This window comes from Leucopleurus acutus, assembly GCF_964270905.1.
Source record: "Leucopleurus acutus genome assembly, chromosome: 10".
NCBI lineage: Eukaryota > Metazoa > Chordata > Mammalia > Artiodactyla > Delphinidae > Leucopleurus > Leucopleurus acutus.
Genome location: NC_139153.1, coordinates 7,736,764 through 7,764,660, shown reverse-complemented (window position 1 = coordinate 7,764,660; position 27,897 = coordinate 7,736,764). Strand labels below are relative to the sequence as shown.

Genomic DNA, 27,897 nt, shown 5'->3' with positions numbered 1-27,897 from the left:
ATGGGCCGGCTCAGAAACGCCAAGATCCACGTGGAGAGAGCTATCAAGGTCGGAGGGAGCTTGGGGGTCTAGAAAGGGCCTGGAGAGTGGCTCATCCTGCCTCCCTGCACTATTTTCTCCCATCCTTAGAAAACATACAAGAAAAAAATCCTTGGTCCCTTGATCCACACCCATCTTCAAATACTTCCCCATTTTTCAATACCCCCTTCACAGCCAGACTTCTTGGCAGAATTGTCTACTTCACCTGGGATTCACTCCTCAGCTCCCACCACTCTGGTTCCCTGCCCTTCCCCACTCCCATCGGGAACCACTCTAGTCAAGGTCACTGGTGACCTCCGAGGAGCCAGATCCAGCAGTCAGTCCCTCTTCTGTCCTGACCTTAGTTTGACACCTTAGGCACCGACCCCCCACACGTACCTTCCCTTTTGGCTGCCTGCACACTCCTAGTTCTCCTTTCTCCCTCCCTGGCAGCTACTTTTCAGTTGCCTTTGAAGACTTCTTGGGACACTCCTGGTTCCCTGGGTCCCTCTCCACACCTGTCTCCTTGGCCGTGAGTCCAGTCAGTGTGCTGTGCCCCCTCCATGCCCTTTCCAGCCCAGCTTGTCCTCTAACTGCACGCTCCAGAGATCCAGCCCCCCACTTGACATCGCCCAGGGAACATCAAAGCATTTCAGACCCATGTCCCAAACCATACTCTTGATTTTCCTGCCCAAACCTGTTCTCCTCCCTACTCTCTGATCTCCTCCATCTCCCAGTTGTTCAAGCCAGACATCTGATCTTTCTGTTCCCTCACCCACACATCTAATCCCATCAGCAAAACTAGTCTCTATTTCCAAAACGAATCTCACCTCTATTGCCTTGTTCCCATCCATCTCCACTGTAAGAACCTGCAGAAACAACAACAGCCTTCTGCCTCGTCTCCCTGCTTCCATCCTTGTCCCCTCCATCTGTTTTCTGTACGACAGCAAGCCAGCAAGCCACACTTACGGCCTCCAACTATGTCACTCCCTCCCTTCACTTTATTGCTTCATGCTACTCTTAATATAAAATTCAAGTTCTTAATATAAAATTCAAGGCCTGCAGGACCTTCCACAGTCTACTTCTACCTCTCAGGAGGTCTCCCCCTCATTTTCCACACTCCATTCACCCTGGCTTCCTTCCAGTTCCTCCCAACCTCTCCAGCCTCAAGACCTTTGCACATGCTTTTCCCTCTGCCTGAACTGCCATTTGCCCGGCTCTGCACATTCCTGGCTCCTTCTCAGCCTCCCCTGACTGTTTCTCTGGGTCCCCATTAAGATCCAGTTTCTCGAGCTCGCCAGCCTGGATGTAAATTCCTGCTCTTTCACTTAACCACTGTGTGGCCAAGCTACTCAATCTCTCTATGTCTCTGTTTCATAACCAGTTAAGTGGTGATAATAGTATCTATTAAAAATACATATCATTGTTAGTAATGTATATAAGTGATTAACACATAGAAGGTGCTCAGTAAATATTAGCAAATAAATATAGTTACTCTTGTGATGATTATTATGCAGATTATTTTTCTATTTATTTATAGCCTGTCTCTTCTACTGGAATATAAAAATTTCCTGAAGGCAGAGGCCATAGCTGTCTGGTTCACCGTTATATCCCCTGTGACAGGCACTTAGGCTATACTTACTGAACAAGCATTCTTCTGTCACCTTGCAGCAGAAGAAGATTTTCATGATCCAAGGCTGCTACCCTGTGATCCGGTGGCTTTTGCGCCGGAGGGGCTGGGTGGAGAAGAAGATGGTCCATCACTTGGGTACCACGCTGCCACCACCACACAAGGATCTGGGTGACAGTGACACCACTGAGGATGGTGAGCAATCCCTCCCTTTCCCCAAACTTCCTGAGTCCCATCCCTTTGGTTCCCGCTGTCCCAGGGTTGAGGCTGTGATATGGGCCTGTGGGGTGGGGACAGGGGCCTTACCAGGCCTGGTCTCTGCATCCACAGAGGACGAAGATGAGGATGAAGCATTCCGGCTACCACAGCTGTTCGACTTCGATGATTTACTGGAATTTGATGACCTGCATGGGACGCATGCTCTGATGGTGAGGGCCCAGGGGGCTGGACAGGGGTCTGCTTCGTTTGAGGGAGAGCACTAGAGTCCAGCTGGGTGACCCCAGACAAGTCCTTTCCTTCTCTGGGCCTCAGTTTCCCTATCTGTGATAAAAACGGATTGGTTCTCTAAAGCCTAGGTAGGCCAGCGGAGTGGTGAGGGACACAGACAAGGCTGGCCTGGGTTCAGAACTGTTTGTTGCTAGGTTGTTATCAGAAGCCGGCACAACCTGCACGCCTGGTAATTTCCCCCTTCCAAATAAAAACCCCATAGTTCATCTTCCCCCGTCCCCAGCAAGGGAAGGCTAGCAGGAAGGGCTTAAAACGTTTTGAAAGAGGCTGGTATGATGTTGTGGAGGGTGTGTGTGCTGAGATGGGGACACTTGGCTTTCAATCTTGGCACCACCACTTACTGAGCTGAACTAGACCAAACTGCCGTTTTCGTCTGTCAGGGGAGGTTGAGGACTGCCACTTCCATATGGCCCAACCTTATGAGCCCTTGGACAAGTCCCTGTGCCTCAGTTCCCTCATCTGTGAAATGGGGATAATGGTAGCACCTACCTCATAGCGTCGTAGTGAGGATTAAACGAGTTGACATGGCAAGCTTAGAACAGGGCCTGGCACATGGTGTTACAGGTTATCAATAGTCCTACCTCCCAGAGTTGCAGGAAGGACGGAGAGAGGTGGAGCCCACGAGAGAGCCTTTGTCACATGCAGTGTGCCCATCAGCTTGGAGGCACAGTCATGCCACTGAGCAAGTCACTCATGGCCAAGAGCCAGAACAAGGTGTGGTGTTCAGGTGTGGGGCTTAGTCACTGCCTGGGGGCACCTGGCCAAAGGAGCTGCGAGCTCACCTGCTCTCTGCTCACGCAGTGTGTGCCCCGGAGGAAGAGATGTCTTTTCTTAATGTACACAAAGATGGCGTGTGGGCTAGAGGCCCCCTTGATAGCAACCTTTCCTTCCATTCTCCCACCTTGCTCAGCAGGGCGGGGAGAAGCCTCCTCAGGCCTTGTGCTGCCCACATTAGCCTCCCCTGTCTCCTCCCCTCCCCACAGTCGCGCATGGTTCGGAACGAGATCCCCTACTTCATCTGGACCACTCGGCGGAACATGCTGGACTGTCGCTTCCTCTCCAAGGATCAAATGATAAACCACTATGCCCAGGCGGGCTCCTTTACCACAAAGGTGGGTTCTCCAGGGCGCGGGCATGGCAGCTTCTAACCCCCCCACCCTTGGGCCGGCAACCTCACTCCCTGTTCTCCTCGTCAGTAAGAGTTTTCAGGAGATGGGGAGGTATATGACTCAGTGGGATTCGGACACGCCTGGGTTCAAATCTAACCCCTGCAGCATGTCTGCCACATGTAGACATGATGCCTAACATAGATTCCAGGATCCAAATGGGATCTGGAGACAGAACAAACACCAAGTCCGGTGATAGTGAACAGGAGGACCCTTCTCTCCAAGCAGAGCATATCTGGCTGATGGATCCATTATATCTTAGCTGGGTTTATTAACAAGTGACTTTACCTCTCTGAGCCTCAGGTCCCTCATCTTTTTTTTTTTTTTAATTTATTTATTTTTGGCTGCTTTGGGTCTTCGTTGCTGTGCGGAGGCTTCCTCTAGTTGGGGCGAGTGGGGCCTACTCTTTGTTGTGGTGCGCGGGCTTCTCATTGCGGTGGCTTCTCTCATTGCGGAGCACAGGCTCTAGGGGCGCTGGCTTCAGTAGTTGTGGCTCGCGGGCTTAGTTGCTCCACGGCATGTGGGATCTTCCCGGACCAGAGATTGAACCCGTGTCCCCTGCATTGGCAGGCGGATTCTTAAGCACTGCGCCACCAGGGAAGCCCAGGTTCCTCATCTTTAAATGAGAATACCAGTAAGACCTATCATCTAGGGTTATGGCAAGAATGATAGGCTTTATAACTGAGACCTGCTAGTATATTATTAGTGTGGACTGGGAGGATTCCTAGAGAAGGCAGGTATTTAAGGGTGTGAAAGAGTGGATGGGAAGGATGTGGGGCATACTCGGCGGAGGAACCACATGGGCAACACGGGGAGGTGGACGTGAGTGGGTCAAGCCTAGCAAGTGGGGCAGAGGCCCTGAGCACGTCCAAGCAGGGTCCCCTTGAGCTGTCTGGGTGTGTGCCAAGTGTGGGGGCCCTTGGAGGCCCTCTGGGCCAGTGCCACCCTGCCCCCTCAGCGGCTAACTCCATAGGTGGGTCTGTGTCTCAATCTCCGGAATTTGCCGTGGTTTGACGAGGCCGATGCCGACTCCTTCTTCCCGCGCTGCTACCGCCTGGGGGCTGAGGATGACAAAAAGGCCTTCATAGGTAAGGAGATGCCAGCCCCATGCCTGGACCCTCAAGCCGAGGGATGAGCGCTAAAGCCCTGGCTGGTGTTGGAGAGCAAAGGGCCCCTCTCCTCATGCCCTCATCTACCCCAGCAGATATCCTTCTCCCTCCCCAATCCTTATCTTTCCCTAATGTACCTCCCTTAATGAGCCTCCTGCCTTGGTCAACCCAGACCTCCAGAAGAGCTGATGTAGCTTAGTTTACTTTCTAGAGCAGGTTCTAAAAGTTGGTCTCTTGGTTGAGTTTGGAATCCAGAATAAGTTCCAACCTTGTGTCAGATTCCACTGGCTAGACTGGGTTCCAAACCTAGAAAAGGCTCTAGACTTCGGGATTCTCAGGCAGAGTAGGCTCCGACTCCAGCACATGCCCTAAAGTCAGGTCAGAATTTGGATCCAGAATAGATGCTAGGTTTAAATTAGTCTCCAAATCTGATATAGATTCTGGGCCAAGGTCTGGTTCTCAGGCTAGATAAGTATCAAAAGTGGATCAGGACATTGTAAATCAACTATACATCAATTAAAAAATAAAATTTAAAAAAAATCACCAAAAGAAAAAAAAAAAAGTGGATCAGGAACAGAAGAGAGAAAGCAGACAGCAGATCCAGGCATGATTCTGAAGGTAGAGTATGAGCCAAGTCAGGTGAGGTTCTGGGTCTGGTTCTACAGTTGAAACAGAAGCCAGGTTCTAGTCCGGGTTCTAGAATCAGAAACAGTAGTCAGGTTCCGGATCCAAAATGGGGCAGGTCATGCTCAGGTTCCGGAACCAGAATAGTCCTGGAGCCTAGAGGCTGAGCAGGGTATCCCCTGCCCCCGGAGCAGAGGACTTCTGGCTGACAGCTGCCCGCAACGTTCTCAAGCTGGTGGTAAAGTCAGAATGGAAGTCATACTCTATCCAAGCAGAAGAGGCAGAGGCCCCAGGTAAGCACTGTGGTTACCTCCACCCCCCAGTCGCTTATCCTCCCACCCAGCCACACACCCATCCACCTGTTCATCCACGCATCTGTCTTTGTATTTTTCTCATCCATCTGCCCATCCACCACCCCTTCCTACCAGCCCATCCGTACATTTATCCACCCATCTGTCCACCCTTTGTCCATCCATCTGCCTACCTTCTCACCCACCCGACTCATGCACCTACCCATTCATCCATCCATTCATCTTCCCCCCCACTGTCGTTCTGTTCATTCACCTACTTCTCTCAGCTCCTCTCTCCCTATCCATCTAGCCACTCCACCTTCCTACCTATCTACCTATCTGTCCTTGTCTCCCCATCCATTTACCTCTTTTCCATCCAGCCATCCACCACCTATGTGTCCTCCGGCCCATCCACTCATCATTTTTCTGTCCCAACCACCTACCCAAGTGTCTTCCTATACATTTGTTAATTGACCCACTGCCTCATTCAGCCCTCCTATGGGCCTGGCATGTGGCCAAGCACTCTAGAGAGGACAGACTAAGAGGATGTGGTCCATCCCTGCCCTGTGGGGAGCTCAGGTCTGTGAGGAGAGGAAGCTGTGCAACCATGTAGTTTCACTTGGTCTGAGGACTCCTTGTGCCTTGTGAAGGGGGACACAGAGAGTCCCTCGCTGCCTGCTGGCTCAACCCATTGCTTGCCTTTTCCCTCTCTGGACTTAGCTCCTACCTCACAGCCTCCACCCTGTAACCCAGGGTCTAATCAGCCAGGGATTCGAAGAAGTGAGGGGCAGCTCTACTGGGAGGAGGAAAATCCCTGGCTCTTCCAGAGGCCGACTGCCCAATTGCTGTCTCTTGGGTGTGTCAGGTGCAAAGAAGACGGTCATGTGTCGGGATCAGGGGCACAAAGGCCCCAGGCGTGTCAGAACTCCCAAGCACGGAGAGGCTGCAGGTGTGTGCTGGGGTTATAGGTGCTGAGATGCTTCGGGGACATTTAGGGTGGAGCCTCAAACGAGTGATAGGTCCTGGGACACTGAGGGCCAAGGGTGAGCACTGGGGCCGCAGGTGAATTTAGAACAAAAGCCCCAGGTGAGTGATAGGTCCCAGGGCAGTAGGGGATGCAGGTGTGTGCTGGGCCTCAGGTGTATTTAGGGTGAAGTCTCAGGTAAGTGACAGGCCTTGGGGCAGTGGGGGCCATGGCATATGGGATAGTGACAGCCCCCTCCCTGTCTCTACAGGAGACAAGCAGCCCAAGAAACAAGAGAAAAAGCCGGTGACGGTGTCCCCAGAGTTTGTGGATGAGGCTCTGTGTGCTTGCGAGGAGCACCTTAACAACGTGGCCCACGTGGACATTGACAAGGACATGGAGGCCCCGCTCTACCTGAGCCCTGAGGGCTGGTCCCACTTCCTCCAGCGCTACTATCAAGTGGTCCAGTGAGTACCTCTGCAGCCCTGGCCATGGGGCATGGCAGGTGCTCCTTGCTCTCGGGCAGCTTCCGTGTTCTGAGCTGATGCTCAGGGACAGACCCTCTCTGTCGAGTGCTGCCCCCATCTCTCTCCAAACCTCCCCGTTTTGTTCACCCCACTATTCTCCTTCTTCAGAACCCCCAAGAGCTCCCACTGCCTTCATAATAGGGTCCAAACTACTCTTCCCAGACCTTGACATAGCATAGTGACCAAGATCATGGCTGTGCTGTCAGATAGACCTGAGTCTGCCTTTGCCGCTTCCAAGCTCTGTGACCTTGGGAACATCACTAATCCTTATGAGCTTTGCTTTTCTCAAATGTAAAATTGGTTTAAAAATAATGTCTGCCTGAAAGGTAGGATTAGACAGGATAATCTGTATGATGTTCTCAGCACTGACTCTTAGTTTTCACTCACAAAGTAAGACTCTATTAAGTCATTTAGATTTTATCCTGCAGGCCAACGTTTCCCAAAGTGTACTACACAGGAGGCTAGTACTACAGGCTGTAAATAGAGTTTATGAAAAAGGGGCTTTTGTGGTCCATCACATTTGGAAAACATTGGGTTAAACAAAGTTAGTTAAAATAGGTTTCCTTGACGCAGGACTTTTCAGAACCTATGGGTGGTGTAAACCTCCAAGAGAGACAGCGTGTGCAGTATATCCTGTACTTAGGTGACCCCAGCCCCCCGCCCCAAGCATCCTGAGCGGTTGCGTTTGCAGAACACACTCCGGGAAAAGGTTCTTGAGCAGAGCAAAGGAGTATTGAGATGGACCTGGAGCTGTTGTAGAGAGACTCTGTTCAGCAGGGTGTGTGGGAGAGCCTGGACGGAGGAGGACCCTGAAGGCAGGAGCACACTCAGCATTTACCAAGCCCCTCCTGTGTGCCAGGAGTTGTGCCAGGCTCCAGAAATGAAACGAAGTCCCTGCCCTCAGGGGCACACAGCAGTAAGCTTGGCGGGGGGAGTGCCAGGGCCCTCAGCTGGCATGGTGTTAGAATAGAAAGGAACAGACAGATTTAATGATTGATGGAGACTGAAGAACTAATAAATGAACTTTGGAAGAATGACTTACCAAGCAAACCCACATCACTGATGAATAATTCATTTGTATCTTTTTTTAAACATTGGGAAACAAAAACTAGGTGACCCCGTACTTTCCCCTCACCTGTCAGAAAACATGAAGCCACCCTTCTTAAATTAAGAATGATCAGAACTGAGTTAGAACAGTAGGTGGAAAGAATGTCAGTCCTCTGCATTTCCGGATGTGGGGCAAGTTGGGGGCTGGAGGAACCTCTCAAAAGTCAGGATTACATAAAATATTACATCATATAACATTGCCTTGAATTGTTCAGTACAGATCATTAGCTTCTATTAATTTATTCAGTATTATCGCTGCTTCTCAACTTTTTAAAAAACAAATCCATGACGCACCAGCCAGGCTTTTTTTTTTTCCCCGCTCCCCCCACCAACCAGGCTTTTATCAAGGTTCACTTTCCACAGAAACACTGTTTATTTTTTTGCTAAATATAAAATCATATTGTCATGTTGAATACACTTTTTCAAGTTGCACGTGCCCCTGCCACCACCACGTGACACTTTCTTGGGCCAAATCACGGATTTGCTCAGCAGATTCTTTATGCCATGGCCACAGAAAAGTTTCCAGCAAACCTTGTGGAAATAGAAGAGCCAGGACTTACGTGTGAGTAAGAGGCCTTGCCAAGCCCCCTCCATCTGACTGTCCCCGTTCCTGGCACTGCCCAGCTGCTGCTGCTGCTCCTGCCTTAGCAACAGAGAGACAAGTTCTCCGTGGCTGGAGACATTCAAGAGGCTAAGATGTTAAAGAGACGTTACCATCTAGTGGAGGCTTCCTTCGTATTCATTCAGAAGAAAACAAATGGGAGAGTTTGGATGAGGCTACCATCTGGGGTATTTTGTGACTTGGTTTAGCTGAGGACATTCTGCGTCCTGTAGGGAACAGGTCCCTCTTTGTCCATGAACCCTTATCAGTACAGCCCAGTTGCTGAGGCCAGCTCCCGCCAGAGGACTTACTTATCCAACCAGTCATTCAGTTAACAAACTTTCAGGGAGCACCTAATAAGTGCTGGGTACTGCTTGGGGTTGGGACTACAGCAGAGAATAACAACTACAAAAAATATTCCTGCCCTCATAAAGCTTACGTTCCAGTGAGCGGAGACAGGCAATAACCAAATGGGTCTGGGTGTCAGGTGGTAGGTGATGGGAAGAGAAATAAATCAAGGAGATGTGTCATACAGATGTGCTAGAAAAGAATTAGACTAAGGGGCTTCCCTGGTGGCACAGTGGTTGAGAGTCCGCCTGCCGATGCAGGGGACACGGGTTCGTGCCCCGGTCGGGGAAGATCCCACATGCCGCGGAGCGGCTAGGCCCGTGAGCCATGGCCGCTGGGCCTGCGCGTCCAGAACTTGTGCTCTGCAGCGGGACAGGGCACAGCAGTGAGAGGCCCACGTACCGCAAAAAAAAAAAAAAAAAAAAAAAGAATTAGACTAGAAAGGGGCCACCTATCAACCAGTGTTAGGTTCTGATTAGGAGGGGAATGAACCCCCCCCAAAGCACCTGTGGATGGAAGAATCAGGAAGAGTGGAGTTTGCATCCTGCCACTTAACTCAGTGTGTGGCCTTGGGCAAATCCCTCAACTCTCCAACCTTCAGTTTATACTTCTCTAAAATGGGACCGGTAACATCTCCCTGGAGATGGATTAGTGATAATATAGATAAAGCCCTTGGCACAGTGCCTGGCACATAGTGGTGCCTCATCATTTGATGCTGGTATGATTAAATTCTATCAAAGGCAGTTTTAATGTAATAGAAAGGGAGGTGGCAGAAGGTGGAGTGTTGGAGTGAGGGGGGTGCAGTAGGTAGAATGTCCCCATCCTCTCCCATTCCAGCAGTCTGGGACGGTGCCCTGGGCAGGGTGGATTTGGGGGACAGCCTGAGCATGGGGCTGGAGGTTTGGGAGAGACCTATCTGGATCTCTAGGGGAAGGGCGTGACCAAAGCTGGTTGGACCATGGCCAGGGAGCTTTTGTCTCCCCTTGCCTTGTTCACCAGGATGCCCCCAGGCCCAGCCCTGCCCAAGTCCCATCATCTCCCCACAGCGAGGGGGCAGAACTCAGGTACCTCGACACTCAGGTCCAGCGCTGTGAGGACATCCTGCAGCAGCTGCGGGCCGTGGTGCCCCAGATGGACATGGAAGGAGATCGCAACATCTGGATCGTGAAGCCGGGAGCCAAGTCCCGTGGACGAGGTGGGGGTCAGCCCCTGCTTCCTGTACCAGCACCCTACACCCTCCCCAGCTAGAGGCCAGGGAAGTTAAATAGTACAGGTTCTGTTGGAGCCAAACTACCTAGGTTCGAATCCCAGCTCTGCTACTTACATGCTGTGTGACCTTGAACAAGTTATATCACTTCTCTGAACCTCAGTTCCCTTATCTGTTGAGGATTAAACAAAGTAGTACATCTACCACTCAGCATGGTGCCTGGCACAGTAGCCACCCCATCAATGTTGGCTGCTGTGATGATGATGCCAGCACCTCCTCTCCTGCCCTGAGGGTTTAGGTTAATGCTTTAGGCAGGTCTGGTGATACTCACATGCAGTTGCTTGTCATCTAAGGGCTCTCATATTTGACCAGTGCATCCTTGTGAGGGTATAGTACAGGGGTCAAGGGTATGGATGCTGGGAGCGAGACTTCCTGGATTCAAACCCCAGCTCTGCCTCCTAATATCCATAAGACCTCGGGCAGGTTAGTTAACCTCTTCCGTGCCTCATTTTCATCATTGTTGAAATGAAGCCAATAATGCCTACCTGAGAGGATTACATGAGAATCATATATGGAAAGTGCTTAGATCCTGCACTTTTACAGAGTACCTGCTATGTAATAACAGCTATTATTATTCTGACTGCTTAGCATGAATGGAATTTGAACAGGGCAGCCAGCAAGCTGGGGTGGTGCATTAGCCCAGCCTTTAAAAGATGGTTAAGGACTTCCAAGATGTAAAAAACAGACTTCTGGCAGCAGATCGCTCCACGTACTGCCTGCCCTTGGGTGAATTTGTTCATGTCCAAGTGAAGCTGTCGCAGCTCCACACACTATGGGACACTCCTGTTGGGACGTCTTTTCAAAACCAGCATCATAGTCTTTTCTTTTTCTACCTTGGAAATAGTTTTGTTAGTTTTTTCCAAGTATGAAAATACGTATTTGTTATTTTTTTAAAAAAGATCAGACAGTACAGAAAAGTGGAAGGAAGCAAAGGCACCCTTGATTTCCCTGAGATAACTACAATTCACCTTGTGATGTGTTTCTTTCTATACTTTCTTCTATGCATCTGGAGAGAGTGTGCATGTTTTATTTTATTTTAAATAAGAGCATACTATTTGGTAGCTTCCTTTTTTCATTTATTATATCTTTCCATATCAGTGAGTATTACTCATTTATTTTTTGCACCTTTCTTTTTTCTTAACAGTAGATCTTGGAGATCACTCCATTTTAGTACATCTAGATCTGCTTTTCTTCCCCGCCTGTTTTTAGCTTATTATTATAGACACTTTTCAAACATACACAAAAGCAGAGAGAATAATACAGTGAATCCCAAAGTATTTCAACATTTTCTCTCCATTTTTAGAAAAACTTAATTGAAATATGTATACAATATACTTCACTGAAAAGGGTATACATTGTGAATATACAACTCAGTGAATTGTCACATAGTGAACACACTCGTGGAAACAGCACCCACATCATGAAATACAGCACCCTAGAGGGCCCCCTCCCATGCCATCTCCAGGTCTCTACCTCCCTGCAATGGGAACCCCTATGCTGACTTATAACACCAGAGATTAGTGTTGCCTGTTTTTGAATTTTATATATAAGTACAGTAGGTGCTTTCTTACCTCATTCTGTTTTACAGCTGCATAGTCTAATCTTGTTTAGATGTACTCTCGTGGTCTTACCTAGTCCTTTTCTGATGGATATTTAGATGGCCACCATTTTTTTTCCTGTTTATTTGATTATTGATTGATGAATTGCTATTGCAAGCAACACTGTGATGAATATCCTGTGCAGATATCTTAGTAGCCTTTCCATTTATTTCCTTAGGATAAATTCCTAAAAGTGAAATTGCTGGGTCAGAGGTCATGAACAGCCTCAATCTTTGGCTATACAAGGCGTCATGTTATTGGGAATCTTAGTGATCATTCTGGCCATTTGAGAAAGGATCTGGCTTGGGAACCCGGCACAAGTTATTCTGTGCCATTGGCGGGCAATCAGACTGTTTGAGGGGCCAAACAATGAAGAAATGAGATTGATTTGTGTGTTTGTTTGCCTTGTGATTCTTACTGTAGACCCTTGAACAACATGGGTTTGAACTGCATGGGTCCACATATATGCGGATTTCTTTCGCTGTGTACATACTTCAGTACTACATGATCTGTTGTTGGTTGAATCCGTGGGTGCGGAACCACGGATACAGGGGGCCTACTGTAAAGTTATTTGATAATTTTTGACTGCTCGGAGGGTTGGCGCTCCTAATCCCCGTGTTGTTCAAGGGTCAGCTGTATATATCAGCATTAAAATAACGCCTTTTTAGCATAAGATACTTAACTTCACTCGTTATAAAACATAAAATTAAAATATCATTCTACCTAAGAGAATGGCAAAAATAAATCATCAACAGTGTTGATAGAATGTGGGCAAACACACAATCTCATACACTCTTACTGGGAGTGCAGATTGGTAGAACATCTTTGTTCTATAAAGTGAAAAAATGCACATACCCTTTGAGCCAGCAAATCTATAGCTAGAGATGTTTTCCACAGGTAACTAGTAATAATGATACGAGTTAACATTTACTGAATGCTCACCAAGTGCCAAGCAGTGTTCCAATTCCTTAGCATGTTTAAGTGCATAGAATCCTATGAAACTGAGGCACACACAACTCTTCCATAACCTGGGAGCCTATCCATAGGACCTGGAAGCAGCTCTTGGCTGCCTCTGGGGAAGGAGATGTATTTTTTTTCATTGTATACCCTTTTGTACTGCCTACTTTTCACTTCTGTTGTTTTATATTCCATTAGTTATTGTGAAAAACTAATCAAAGTCATTTATGCACATGGTTTTTAAAAAAGCCCAATACTGTTTGAATTGTTATCCGTGCATATATTCCTTTTCATCAAATAAAACTGGTTAATTTTTTTTTAAACTTTAAATCCTTAGCAGATTCTCAGCTTTCCCAAAGGGGACAGGGAGAAGGGGGCAGGCTCACCCATTTGGGCCTATCAGTCCTTTGGGGATGAGAGCTTATGATGAGCTGTCCATCTCCCAGCCCAAGCCTGGCCTGATCCCTGACCACCCTGTTTCCCCCGAAGGCATCATGTGCATGGACCACCTGGAGGAGATGCTGAAGCTGGTGGATGGCAATCCTATGATGATGAAGGACGGCAAGTGGGTGGTGCAGAAGTATATTGAGCAGCCCCTGCTCATCTTTGGTACCAAGTTTGATCTGAGACAGTGGTTCCTGGTGACCGACTGGAACCCGCTTACTGTGTGGTTCTACCGCGACAGCTACATCCGCTTCTCTACACAGCCCTTCTCCTTGAAGAACCTGGACAAGTGAGCCTCCCCCAGAACCCTCACTCCCATGAGCTCCCAGTCTAGCTGGGGAGCTGGCAGGAAGCAGCGATTCCAAGGCAATGCGGGGCTCCAAACACACTCTGCAGGCAGGCAGGCCTCTATCCATCCAACACCTGTGTGTACCCTGTGCCGTTCAGTGTTCTAGGCACGTGGGACACAGCAGTGAACAAAACGAGCCCAGCCCTCAAGAGTTCATATTCCAACAGGGAGAAACAGACAAGCCATGAACATAATCAGTAAAATCATCTAATGGGTTAAAAGTGATATGTGTTATGGAAGAAAGGATGTAGAGCAGGGTAAAGGGGGATCAGGAGAATTGCAAGAGGAGAGAGGCAGGTTGCAGCGTTCATTTCGGGGGAGAGGAAGCCTGTTGAGCCCTCGGTTCAAATTCCGTCTCTGAAGCTTCCAAGCTCTGTGTCTTGGGTCAGGTGAAAACCTATCGTATTTAAGCTTCCGTTGCCACATCTGAAGAATGGAGGCAGTAATATGGAGCTCATAGCTGTCGGCTACTGAGTGCTCTGTATGTGACGATTGCTAAGCACTTCATGTATGTTATCTCAGTCCTCTGTGAAAACCCGGTGAAGTGGTACTGTTACTTACCCCCATTTTACAGATGTTGAAAGGAGCCTATGGGTTAAATGACTTATGTAAGGTCTTACCAGTCAGCGATGAAGATAGAACTTGAACACGTGTCTTGGTGACCATGGGGCCCGTACTCTTAACCACCTTCTTATCTTCCAGGCACTGGGAGGGTTAACTGACACTGTCACAAAGCACTTAACACTGTGGCCCCTGTAGTTAGTGCCCTCAGAGAGGTCCTGAGTGAAGACTGGTAGTGGCCCTAGAAGAATGTGATGAGGCCTTTGTCACCTCAAGCTGAATGGTCCAGAGTGTGCCGGGCTGGTTCCGGGGTTTGCCTGCCCTCCCCACGTTTGGGTGGGAGGGGCACAGGGAGCCAGCCCTCAGCTTTCTGCTCTCTGTCCCAGCTCCGTGCACCTGTGCAACAACTCCATCCAGAAGCACCTGGAGAATTCGTGCCACCGACACCCACTGCTGCCCTCAGATAACATGTGGTCAAGCCAGAAGTTCCAGGCCCACCTGCAGGAGATGGGGGCCCCGAACGCCTGGTCCACCATCATCGTGCCTGGCATGAAGGCTGCGGTGATCCACGCCCTGCAGACCTCCCAGGACACCGTGCAGTGTCGGAAGGCCAGCTTCGAGCTCTATGGCGCTGACTTTGTGTTCGGTGAGGACTTCCAGCCCTGGCTGATCGAGATCAACGCCAGCCCCACCATGGCACCCTCCACGGCTGTCACCGCCCGGCTCTGTGCCGGCGTACAGGCCGACACCCTGCGCGTGGTCATCGACCAGCGGCTGGACCGCAGCTGTGACACGGGGGCCTTCGAGCTCATCTACAAACAGGTGAGGTGGCCAGGCCCAGGCAGCACCCAGGGAGGCCTTCCCATAGTGGAGCTCAGGGCTTTGCGGTCACATAAACCCAGCTCAAGTCCTGGTCCTGCCACAGTGACTGGGTACAGCCACTTCACCCCCTTGAGCCTCCATTTCCCCATCTGTAAGATGGACATGCTATAACCATCTTTCTCCTGGGGTTTGGGAGATGAAATGAGTTAACATGTGGATAATATTTCTAGAGAGGCCAGTAGCATAGTGTTAAAAGCGTAGACTCTGAAACCTTCCTGGGTTCAAATCCTGGCTCAAATTCCTAACCTCTAGGGGTCTCAGTTTCCTTATTTGTAGAGCGGGAATGAAAATGGTACCTACGTCATAAGATTGTGAAAATTAAATGAGCTGATACAGGTAAAGCATTTTAGAGGTGCCTGGCACATAGTAAATGCTACAGAGGTTTTAGCTATTGTTAGTACCTAGTAAGGTTGTTAGGAGTTTTATGATAAATGCCATCACTGTAAAGTGCCTCACATATAGTAAGAGCCAATTTGAGGAGGCTGCTATTATTATTGTTATGTTATTATTGTTGTTGTTATTATTTATTTTACCTCGTTCCAAAAAGAGGTTTGAATCCACTTATTGGAATAAGATTTTTAATAGTCAGAAAACTGACTTCAAGTGTTTCTGAACGCTGCAAGTAATTTCCTGTGGTTATTAAATTAAGTATCCTAAACCTTCTGATTAGGATTAGGCTTCCATCAAAGTTTGGCCACAGGGAGAGAATGTGCTGATCGTATAACCCAAGTGTCCTGGTCTTTGTCAGTTACTGATTGTATCTTAAATTAATATATTGACATTTTGGCTTCAAAAAATGTAAATGAGGAAACATAAGGACAGGAAAATAAGATGAAGCAAAGGGGAAGGGAAAGTTTTAACTTAGTGGTTCCCAAATGCTGATCACAGGCCAGAATCTCCCGGAAAGTTTTCCAAAGGTACTGTTGTCAGGAAGCCCCACCCCCAGAGGTTGACCCGAAATGACTGGTTTAGGGACTATGCATCTGTACTTTTCAAATATCCTAGTTATGCCCAAAATCTCTTATAGCCAAGTCTTTTTGTTTTGGTTTTGTAAACCAACATGTAATCAAGATTCACGCTTTGCATTGGTTGTTTTGTCTCTTTCATTTCCTTTCTTTGCTTTTTTTTTTTTTTTTTTAAATAGGTACTCCCACTCAGAAAGGAGAGGCAGGGTGGGAAGTACATAGGAATCATTAGTCCATAGCAATTGTGAAACCCACCGTGGCACTTAATTCTCCTTTTGCTCTTAGGATCCATTATTACTTTCTAGGAGTTCCCTGTGTCTCTTGCTTCCATCCATTGGGAAGTCAGTTCAGCCTTGAGTCATCCTCCCTCTTCTGTGATCATGCTCGGTAGTTCTTAGTCTGTTACCTGCTCAAAGAATTTTGGGGGTACAGAAGCCTCTTCCATTTCATATTGCATCTGTCCCTTTCAGTCCAAGTTGATATTTTTAAAAGCCTTGTGGGTTTCTTGTATATCAATTTATAACCCATTTTATTACACAAAGGCCATGTCCACAGATCTTAGAGATAAACTCTTCTCTCTTCTATGAGGCTGATGTAGGACAACAGCCCTCAAAATTATAGAAGCCCTACTGTTAACAGAGAGGGCCTGCAACCCTGTCTTTTAACTCAAAATGTGTTAAAGACTTAATCATAAGACCTACAGGTATACACTTGGGATGCTGAAAAGACCTGCAGCTGCTTTAAAGGACCTATTAGGCATGGCTTAGATTTCTCTGAAGTTTTTTTTGTTTTGTTTTGTTTTTAGATATCATTGACGTACAACGTGGTTAGTTTCAGATGTACAACATAATATTTGTATATATTGTGAAATGATCACCAGTAAGTCTAGTTAACATCTATCACCACAGTTACAATTTTTTTTTCCTTGCATTTACTTTCTCAGCAACTTTCAAGTATGCAATACAGCATTATTAACTATAGTCACCATTCTATACCTTACATGACTTATTTATTTTGTAACTGAAAGTTTGTAACTTTTTATCCCCTTCACCCATTTTGCCCACCCACCAACTATCTTTCTCTGTATCAGTGAATTCAGTTTGTTTTTGACTTTAGATTCCACATATAATTGAAATTATATGGTGTTTGTCTTTCTCTGTCTGACTTATTTCACTTAGCATAATGCCCTCAAGGTCTATCCACATTGCCACAAATGGCAAGATTTTCTTCTTTTTATTTATTTATTTTTTGGGTCCACGCCATGCTGCATGTGGGATCTTAGTTCCCTGACCAGGGATAGAACCCATGCTCCCTTGCAGTGGTAGCACAGAGCCTTAAACCACTGGACCACCAGGGAACTCCTGAGATTTTCTTCTTTTTAATGGCTGAGTAATATTCCATTGTATATTTATATATACCACATTTTCGTTGTCTACTCATCCATGAGTGGATGCTTACGTTGCTTCCATGTGTTGGTTATTGTAAATAATGCTGCCATGAACATGGGCTTGCAGATATCTTTTCGAGTTAGTGTTTTCATTTCCTTCAGGTAAACACCCAGAAGTGGAATTGCTGGATCATATGGTAGTTATATGTTTAACTTTTCAAGAAATCTCCATACTGTTTTCCATAGTGCCTGTAGCGATTTACATTCCCACCAACCATGCACAAGGGTTCCCTTTTCCTTACATCCTCGCCAACACTTGTAATTTTTTGTCTTTCGGATGATAGCCATTCTAACAGGTGTAAGATGATATCTCACTGTGGCTTTGATTTGCATTTCCCTGATGATTAGTGATGTTGAGCACATATTCATGTACCTGTTGGCCATCTGTATGTCTTCTAAAATATGTCTATTCAGATCCTCTGCCCATTTTCTAATCAGATTGTCTTCATATATTTTGGGGACCTCCCTTGTGGTCCAGTGGACAAGACTCCGTGCTTCCATTGCAGGGGGTGTGGGTTAGATGCCTGGTCGGGGAACTAAGAACCCGCATGCCACATAGTGCAGCCCAAAAAAAAAAAAAAAAAAGATTGTGTTTGGATATAAACCTCTTACAAATGATTTACAAACATTTTCTCCCATTTGATAGGTTGTCTTTTTTTTTAATTTTATTTTTTTATACAGCAGATTCTTATTAGTTATCCATTTTATACATATTAGTGTATACATGTCAATCCCAATCTCCCAGTTCATCCCACCACCACCACCCCCCTGCCACCGCTTCCCCCTCTTGGTGTCCATACGTTTGTTCTCTACATCTCCATCTCAATTTCTGCCCTGCAAACCAGTTCATCTGTACCATTTTTCTAGGTTCTACATGTATGCGTTAATATACGATATTTGTTTTTCTCTTTCTGATTTATCTCACTCTGTATGACAGTCTCTAGATCCATCCACGTCTCTACAAATGACCCAATTTCATTCCTTTTTATGGCTGAGTACTATTCCATTGTATATGTGCACCACATCTTCGACAGACCATTCATCTGTCGATGGGCATTTAGGTTGCTTCCGTGACCTGGCTGTTGTAAATAGTGCTGCAATGAATACTGGGGTGCATGTGTCTTTTTGAATTATGGTTTTCTCTGGGTATATGCACAGTAGTGGGATTGCTGGGTCATATGGTAATTCTATTTTTAGTTTTTTAAGGAACCTCCATACTGTTCTCCATAGGGACTGTATCAATTTACATTCCCACCAACAGTGCAGGAAGGTTCCCTTTTCTCCACACCCTCTCCAGCGTTTGTTGTTTGTAGATTTTCTGACGATGCCCATTCTAACTGGTGTGAGGTGATAACCTCATTGTAGTTTTGATTTGAATTGCTCTAATAATTAGTGATGTTGAGCACGTTTTCACGTGCTTCTTGGCCATCTGTATGTCTTCCTTAGAGAAATGTCTATTTAGGTCTAATGCCCATTTTTGGATTGGGGTTTTCGTTTTTTGAATATTGAGCTGCAGGAGTTGTTTATATATTTTGGAGATTAATCCTTTGTCCGTTGATTTGTTTGCAAATATTTTCTCCCGTTCTGAGGGTTGTCTTTTCGTCTTGTTTGTAGTTTCCTTTGCTGTGTAAAAGCTTTCAAGTTTCATTAGGTCCCATTTGTTTAATTGTGCTTTTTATTTCCATTACTCTAGGAGGTGGATCAAAAAAGATCTTGCTGTGATTTATGTCAAAGTGTGTTCTTCCTATGTTTTCCTCTAAGAGTTTTATAGTGTCCAGTCTCTAATCCATTAGGTCTCTAATCCATTTTGAGTGTATTTTTGTGTATGGTGTCAGGGAGTGTTCTAATTTCATTCTTTCACATGTAGCTGTCCAGTTTTCTCAGCACCACTTATTGAAGAGAACTGTCTTTTCTCCATTGTATATCCTTGCCTCCTTTGTCATAGATTAGTTGACCATAGGTGCGTGGGTTTATCTCTGGGCTTTCTATCCTGTTCCATTGATCTGTATTTCTGTTTTTGTGCCAGTACCATATTGTCTTGATTACTGTAGCTATGTAGTACAGTCTGAAGTCAGGGAGTCTGATTCCTCCAGCTCTGTATTTTTCCCTCAAGACTGCTTTGGCTATTTGGGGTCTTTTGACCCCAAAACCCAAATTTTAAGAGTTTTTGTTCTAGTTCTGTAAAAAATGCCATTGGTAATTTGATAGAGATTGCATTGAATCTGTAGATTGCTTTGGGTAGTATAGTCATTTTCACAATATTGATTCTTCCAATCCAAGAACATGGTATATCTCTCCATCTGTTTGTATCGTTTTGAATTTCTTTCATCACTGTCTTATAGTTTTCTGCATACAGGTCTTTTGTCTCCCTAGGTAGGTTTATTCCTAGGTATTTTATTCTTTTTGTTGCAGTGGTAAATGGGAGTGTTTCCTTAATTTCTCTTTCAGATTTTTCATCATTAGTGTATAGGAATGCAAGAGATTTCTGTGCATTAATTTTGTATCCTGCAACCTTACCAAATTCATTGATTAGCTCTAGTAGTTTTCTGGAGGCATCTTTAGGATTCTCTATGTATAGTATCATGTTATCTGCAAACAGTGACAGTTTTACTTCTTCTTTTCAAATTTGTATTCCTTTTATTTCTTTTTCTTCTCTGATTGCTGTTTCTAGGACTTCCAAAAGTATGTTGAATAATAGTGGTGAGAGTGGACATCCTTGTCTTGTTGCTGATCTTAGAGGAAATGTTTTCAGTTTTTCACCATTGAGAATGATGTGTGCTGTGGGTTTGTCATATATGACCTTTATTATGTTGATGAAGCTTCCCTCTTTGCCCACTTTCTGGAGAGTTTTTACTATAAATGAGTGTTGAATTTTGTCAAAAGCTTTTTCTGCATCTATTGAGATGACCATATGGTTTTTCTTCTTCAATTTGTTAATATGGTGTATCACATTGATTGATCTGCGTATATTGAAGAATCCTTGCATCCCTGGGATAAATCACACTTGATCATGGTGTATGATCCGCTTAATGTGTTGTTGGATTCTGTTTGCTAGTATTTTGTTGAGGATTTTTGCATCTATATTCATCAGTGATATTGGTCTGTAATTTTCTTTTTTTGTAATATTTTTCTCTAGTTTTGGTATCAGGGTGATGGTGGCCTCATAGAATGAGTTTGGGAGTGTTCCTTCCTCTGCAATTTTTTGGAAGAGTTTGAGCAGGATGGGTGTTAGCTCTTCTCTGAATGTTTGATACAATTCAACTGTGAAGCCATCTGTTCCTGGACTTCTGTTTGTTGGAAGATTTTTTATTTTTTATTTTTTTTGCGATACGCGGGCCTCTCACTGTTCTGGCCTCTCCCATTGCGGAGCACAGGCTCCGGATGCGCAGGCTCAGCGGCCATGGCTCATGGGCCCAGCCCATGGGCACGTGGGATCCCCCCGGTCTGGGGCACGTGGGATCCCCCCAGTCTGGGGCACGAACCCGTGTCCCCTGCATCAGCAGGCGGACTCTCAACCACTGCGCCACCAGGGAAGCCCTTGGAAGATTTTTAATCACAGTTTCAATGTACTTACTGTGATTGGTCTGTTCTTATTTTCTGTTTCTTCCTGGTTCAGTGTTGGAAGGTTATACCCTTCTAAGAATTTGTCTATTTCTTCCAGGTTGTCCATTTTATTGGCATAGAGTTGCTTGTAGTAGTCTCTTAGGATGCTTTGTATTTCTGTCGTGTCTTTTATAACGTCTCCTTTTTGATTTCTAATTTTATTGATTTGAGTCCTCTCCCTCTTTTTCTTGAAGAGTCTGGCTAATGGTTTATCAATTTTATCTTCTCAAAGAACCAGCTTTTAGTTTTATTGATCTTTGCTATTGTTTTCTTTGTTTCTGCTCTGATCTTTATGATTTCTTTCCTTCTACTAACTTTGGGTTTTGTTTGTTCTTCTTTCTCTGGTTCCTTTAAGTGTGAGGTTAGATTGTTTGAGATTTTTCTTGTTTCTTGAGGTAGGCTTGTATTGCTATAAACTTCCCTCTTAGAACTGCATTTGCTGCATCCCATAGGTTTTGGATCGTCATGTTTTCATTGTCATTTGTCTCTAGGTATTGTTTGATTTCCTCTTTGTTTTCTTCAGTGAACTCTTGGTTATTTAGTAACGTATTGTTTAGCCTCCATGTGTTTGTATTTTTTATGGTTTTTTTCCCGTAATTGATTTCTAATCTCATAGCGTTGTGGTCAGAAAAGATGCTTGATATGATTTCAATTTTCTTAAATTCACCGAGGCTTGATTTGTGACCTAAGATGTGGTCTATCCTGGAGGATGTTTTGTGTGCACTTGAGAAGAAAGTGTAATCTGCTGTTTTCGGATGGAATGTCCTATAAATATCAATTAAATCTGTCTGGTCTATTGTGTCATTTAAAGCTTGTGTTTCCTTATTAATTTTCTGTTTGGATGATCTGTCCATTGGTGTAAGTGAGGTGTTAAAGTCCCCCACTATTATTGTGTTACTGTTGATTTCCTCTTTTATAGCTGTTAGCATTTGCCTTATGTATGGAGGTGTTCCTTTGTTGGGTGCATATATATTTAGAATTTTTATATCTTCTTCATCGATTGATCCCTTGAATATGTAGTGTTCTTCCTTGTCTCTTGTAACATTCTTTATTTTAAACTCTATTTTATCTGATAGGAGTATTGTTATTCCAGCTTTCTTTTGATTTCCATTTGCATGGAATATCTTTTTCCATCCCCTCATTTTCAGTCTGTGTATATCCCTAGGTCTGAAATGGGTCTCTTGTAGACAGCATGTATATGGGTCTTGATTTTGTATCCATTCAGCGAGTCTGTGTCTTTTGGTTGGAGCATTTAATCCATTCTCGTTTAAGGTAATTATAGATATGTATGTTCCTGTGAACATTTTCTTAATGGTAATGGGTTTGTTTTTGTAGGTCCTTCTCTTCTCTTGTGTTTCCCACTTAGAGAAGTGCCTTTAGCATTTGTTGTAGAGCTGGTTCGGTGGTGCGGAATTCTCTTAGCTTTTGCTTGTCTGTAAAGCTTTTGATTTCTCCATCGAATGTGAATGAGATCCTCACTGGGTAGAGTAATGTTGGTTGTAGGTTCTTCCCTGTCATCACTTTAAATATATCATGCCACTCCCTTCTGGCTTGTAGAGTTTCTGCTGAGAAATCAGCTGTTAACCTTATGGGAGTTCCCTTGTATGTTATTTGTCATTTTCCCCTGGTTGCTTTCAGTGACTTTTCTTTGTCTTTGATTTTTGTCAGTTTGATTACTATGTGTCTCAGCGTGTTTCTCCTTGGGTTTATCCTGCCTGGGACTCTCTGTGCTTCCTGGACTTGGGTGGCTATTTCCTTTCCCATGTTAGGGAAATTTTCAACTATAATCTCTTCTGATATTTTCTCGAGTCCTTTCTCTCTCTCTCTTCTCCTTCTGGGACCCCTATCATGCGAATGTTGTTGTGTTTAATATTGTCCCAGAGGTCTCTTAGGCTGTCTTCATTTCTTTTCATTCTTTTTTCTTTATTCTGTTCAGCAGCAGTGAATTCCACCATTCTGTCTTCCAGGTCACTTATCCGTTCTTCTGCCTCAGTTATTCTGCTATTGATTCCTTCTAGTGGATTTTTCATTTCAGTTATTGTACTGTTCATCTCTGGTTTTTTGTTCTTTAATTCTTCTAGGTCTTTGTTAAACATTTCTTGCATCTTCTCCATCTTTGCCTCCATTCTTTTTCTGAGGTCCTGGATCAACTTCACTATCATTATTCTGCAGTCTTTTTCTAGAAGGCTGCCTACCTCCACTTCATTTAGTTGTTTTTCTGGGGTTTTATCTTGTTCCTTCATCTGGTACATAGCCCTCTGCCTTTTCATCTTGTCTGTCTTTCTGTGAATGTGGTTTTTGTTCCACAGGCTGCAGCATTGTAATTCTTCTTGCTTCTGTTGTCTGCCCTCTGGTGGATGAGGCTATCTAAGAGGCTTGTACAAGTTTCCTGATGGGAGGGAAGAGCTGTGGGTAGAGCTGTTTGTTGCTCTGGTGGGCGGAGCTCAGTAAAACTTTAATCTCCTTGTCTGCTGATGGGTGGGTTGGGTTCCCTCCCTGTTTGTTGTTTGGCCTGACGCCACCCAGCACTGGATCCTACCTGGCTCTTTGGTGGGGCTAATGGCAGACTCTGGGAGGGCTCACGCCAAGGAGTACTTCCCAGAACTTTTGCTGCCAGTGTCCTTGTCCTCACGGTGAGCCACACCCTCCCACCCGCCTCTGCAGGAAACCCTTCAACACTAGCAGGTAGCTCTGGTTCAGTCTCCTGTGGGGTCACTGCTCCTTCCCCTGGGTCCCGATGTGCATATTACTTTGTGTGTGCCATCCATATTGGAGTCTCTGTTTCCCCCAGTCCTGTCGAAGTCCTGCAATCAAATCCCACTAGCCTTCAAAGCCTGATTCTCTAGGAATTCCTCCTCCCGTTGCCAGACCCCCAGGTTGGGAAGCCTGACATGGGGCTCAGAACCTTCACTCCAGTCAGTGGACTTTTGTGGTATAAGTGTTCTTCAGTCTGTGAGCCACCCACCCAGCAGTTATGGGATTTGGTTTTATTGTGATTGTGCCCCTCCTGCCATCTCATTATGGCTTCTCCTTTGTCTTTGGATGTGGGGTATCTTTTTTGGTGAGTTCCAGTGTCCTCCTATCAATGATTGTTCAGCAGTTAGTTATGATTCCGGTGCTCTCGCAAGAGGGAGTGAGCGCACGTCCTTCTACTCTGCCATCTTGAACCAATCTGGTAGGTTGTCTTTTGATTTTGTTGATGATTTCCTTCACTGTGCAGAAGCTTTTTAGTTTGTTTATTTTTGCTTTTGTTGCCTTTGCTTTTGGTGTCAAATCCAAAAAACTTTGCGAAGACTGGTGTGAAGGAACTTCCTGCTGTTTTCTTCTAGGAGTTTTATGGTTTAATGTCTTATGTTCAAGTCTTTAATCCATTTGAGTTGATTTTTCTGTATGGTGTAAGATAGTGGTCCAGTTTTATTCTTTTGCATGTGGCTGTCCAGTTTTCCTGACACTATTTATTAAAAAGACTGTATATTCTTGTCTCCTTTGTCATGAATTAATTGACCACATAAGTGTGGTTTTATTTCTGGGCTTTTAATTCTGTTCCATTGATCTGCATGTCTCTTTTTATGCCAGTATCATACTATTTTGATTACTATAGCTTTGTAATATGGTTTGAAGTCAGGAAGTGTGATGCCTCCAGCTTTGTTCTTTCTCAAGATTTCTTTGACTATTTGGGGTCTTATGTGGTTCCATACATATTTGGGGATTGATTTTTCTCTTTTTGTGAAAAATATCATTGGAATTTTGATAGGGATTGCATTGAACCTATAGATTCCTTTGGTGGTATACACATTTTAATAATATTAATTCTTCCAATTCATGAGTGCAGAATATCTTTCCATTTATTTGTGTCATCTTCAGTTTCTTTCTTCAGTGTCTTACAGTTTTCAGTGTACTGGTCTTTCACCTCCTTGGTTAAATTTATTCCTAGGTATTTTATTCTCTTTGATGTTCTTTAATCTCTTATAATCTAGAACAGCCCCACTGCTTTTTCTTCCCATATTTGGATCTTTTGAAGGCACCAGGCTGGTTGTTTTACAGAACTGTCCCACATTCTGGATTTATCTGATTGTTTCCTCTTGGTGGTATTTAACTTGTTCATCTGTTATCTGAATGTCCTATAAAGTAGAAGTTAGGTCACACAGCTTGATGAAGTTCAGATTACACATTTTTGGCAAGTATACTTGAGAGGTGATGCTGGGTACCTCATACAGCATCACACATTGTCGGAGTATCTCATGATTAGGGATGCTAAGTCTGACCATGGCTTTAAGGTCTTGGCTCCCAGATCTCTCCATTGAAAGTTGCATCCTCCCCTTGGCAATGATCAGTTTCTTTGTAGGGTGATTCTTTGGCAGTGTGCAGATGACACATTTTCCTGTCATCCTTTTCACCTACTTGTTTTGATATCTAATTTTGATTCTTACCTATTGTATTAGAGTTGCAAAATGGTAAATTGCCAATTCTATCATTCCTTCTACGTTTATTAGCTGAGATTTTTCCATAAGGTTGAGTTTTGTCTCATCGACTGGGCTTTCCTTGAGCTCTGATATCTGTATTTCTTTTTTATTGAAGTATAGTTATTTACAATGTTGTGTTAACTTCTGCTCTACAGCAAAGTGATTCAGTTATACATATACATACATTCTTTTTCATATTCTTTTCCTTTATGGTTTATTCCAGGTTATTGAATGTAGTTCCCTGTGCTATACAGTAGGACCTTGATATCTGTATTTTTAAGAAGCTCCAAGTGACTGTTTAGATAGATTCTAATCGGGATCTTTTGATGACGCAGAAAACACCTCATACTAGCTCCAGATTAAAAGGAGGGTTCCTAGGAACTTCCCTGGCAGTCCAGCGGTTAAGACTCCGTGCTTCCATGGCAAGGAGCATGGGTTTGCTCCCTGGTCAGGGAACTAAGATCCCGCATGCCATGTGGTGTGGCCAAAAAATAATAATAATAAAAAATAAAAGGAGATTCCTGGCAAGACACAGGGGGCTCTCCTGTGTCCAGCTGCATGAAGTACAGCTTGGCTTAATGGGAATTGAAAGTGGTACAGGAGCTCCTTTCTTGGGCTGTTTTCTCTGCCTCCATCTGCATATTTGCTACTTCACGCCCTCCACAGAATGCCTTCTTTGAGGCTCTGCTTCCCCATGTCTTGGGTTCAGACAAGGATTTAGGCAGGCTCCAGGCCTCTTATCTGTCTGGGTGTCGTAACTCACATGCTCTCAGCAGAGAATCTCGCTCATCTCAGGAAGCTGTCCATCGGCAGCGGCCTGTGGAGGAGAACACACATTCCAGCGGCGGCTGGGCAGTTTAGGAGAGCAAGGGGTTGGAGGGGTGCAGGTGGGGGCATGGCTAAGACTTCCCCGTTCCTCTGGGTCACTCATCTCAGGGGCTCTGTGACCCTCTAGGTGCTGATTCAGGCCTCCAGGCCCAGACCCCTTAAGAGACAGAGATGGGCTTTGCATTTCTCAGCCCAGAAATGTCTCCTGACCAGGTGCCCCAGAAGTTAATTCCGTCTACCTGTGCTCCGAGTCCTTCCAGGCCTAGGATTCCAGCAGCACTGTCTGAGCAGGCCTCGTCTCCTCTTCTTCCCCACAGCCTGCCGTGGAGGTGCCCCAGTATGTGGGTATCCGGCTCCTAGTAGAGGGCTCCACCATCAAGAAGCCCCTGGCGATGTGTCACCGGCAAATAGAAGCCCGCCCAGCCCTCCCTCACCTGCTGACCCAGCGAGGCTCTGGGGAAGGCAAGGACTCGGGAACCCTTACCCACAGGTCAGCTTCTAGGAAAGTTGCTGGGGCCAGGAGCCTGGGGCACACTGAGAAGCCAGACTCCGCTGCCACCACCTCGGCCCCTGGAAAGGGGAAGAAAGGCAAGGCGAAAAGTGCCACAGCCCTGGTCCGCCCCAGTCTCCGGAAGTGGGACCCCCCGCAGCACGATGATGGGCTGCATTTTCACCATGACCTTTGCTAGTGGGGACAGGCATCCCCACCCCTTGAACAGATTGCCATTGAGTCTGAAGAACCCCCGGGCCCTGGGTAAGACCATTCCCCCAAAACACCCCAGGGTCTCAAGGCAATTTCTTCCTGCTCTCCAAGCCCCTCCTAACCACCTGGATCTGTCCCCACCCAAGAGCCACCGGTAGTAAGTAAAAGCCACCATTTACAAAGTATTTTTAAAAAACACACAGCCAAATGAGTATTGTCCCCTCCAAAGCAGTCACTCAGCCAGGCAGTTGTGCTCATTTCAAAGATGCCAGGTCTCAGTCCCAGGTTGAGCTCTCTCCAGACCCCAAGCTTTTCCTGCTGCAGTATTCTGTCTTTGCCTCCATGCAAAGTCACCTTGTGGAAAGGAACTAATATTTGTACAGCACTTAACAGTTTACACCGTGTTGATACCTGACCAGCTCTTTTAGTCCTCACAACCTAGCGAGGTAGGTGCTATTATCCCCATTTTCCAGCTGAGGTATCAGGAAGTTTAAGGAAGTTGCCCGAGGTTGCACAGCTCAGAAGGGGCAGAGCTGGGATGCAGACCCCAGGTCTGTTGGACTCCAAACCCTGTGTTCTTCCCACAGCCTCTGGAGAAGGAACCGGGTGGGCCCCATCTGCCCTCACACACCCCAGCCGTCAGCTCCCCCTGCCTCCCCGCCCTCCATGCACACCTGGAGGGGCAGCTGGTCAGCCTGGGGCTCCCCAGGCCCTCGCAGCCCATCACCACTTCCCCACCCTCCACAGCACGGCCCAGCTGCCTTCTCCCCGTGTGCTCCGACCCCAGGGGCGGGGCCTCAGACTACAGCACAGCAGGCTGGTGGGCTCTGAGGCCCTGTCGACCACAGGCAAGGCCTTGATGACTCTACCTACTGCCAAGGTTTTGATTTCCCTCCCACCTAACCCTGAGCTCAAGCTGGCACCCAACGCCCTGAAACC

General features: G+C 45.9%; 1 protein-coding gene across 1 annotated transcript; it reads left to right on the top strand.

Annotated features, from left to right (window-relative positions):
• TTLL3 (tubulin tyrosine ligase like 3) lies at positions 1–27,818 on the top strand (the record flags this gene model as incomplete). The annotated part of the gene is given in 14 exon segments (XM_082848871.1): positions 1–48; positions 1,690–1,843; positions 1,979–2,076; positions 3,139–3,267; positions 4,295–4,409; positions 5,249–5,347; positions 6,580–6,775; positions 9,938–10,086; positions 13,203–13,446; positions 14,454–14,889; positions 26,573–26,717; positions 27,432–27,505; positions 27,507–27,509; positions 27,678–27,818. Coding segments are annotated over 14 exon segments (2,031 nt in total).
• Between the last annotated feature and the right edge of the window lie 79 nt (positions 27,819–27,897).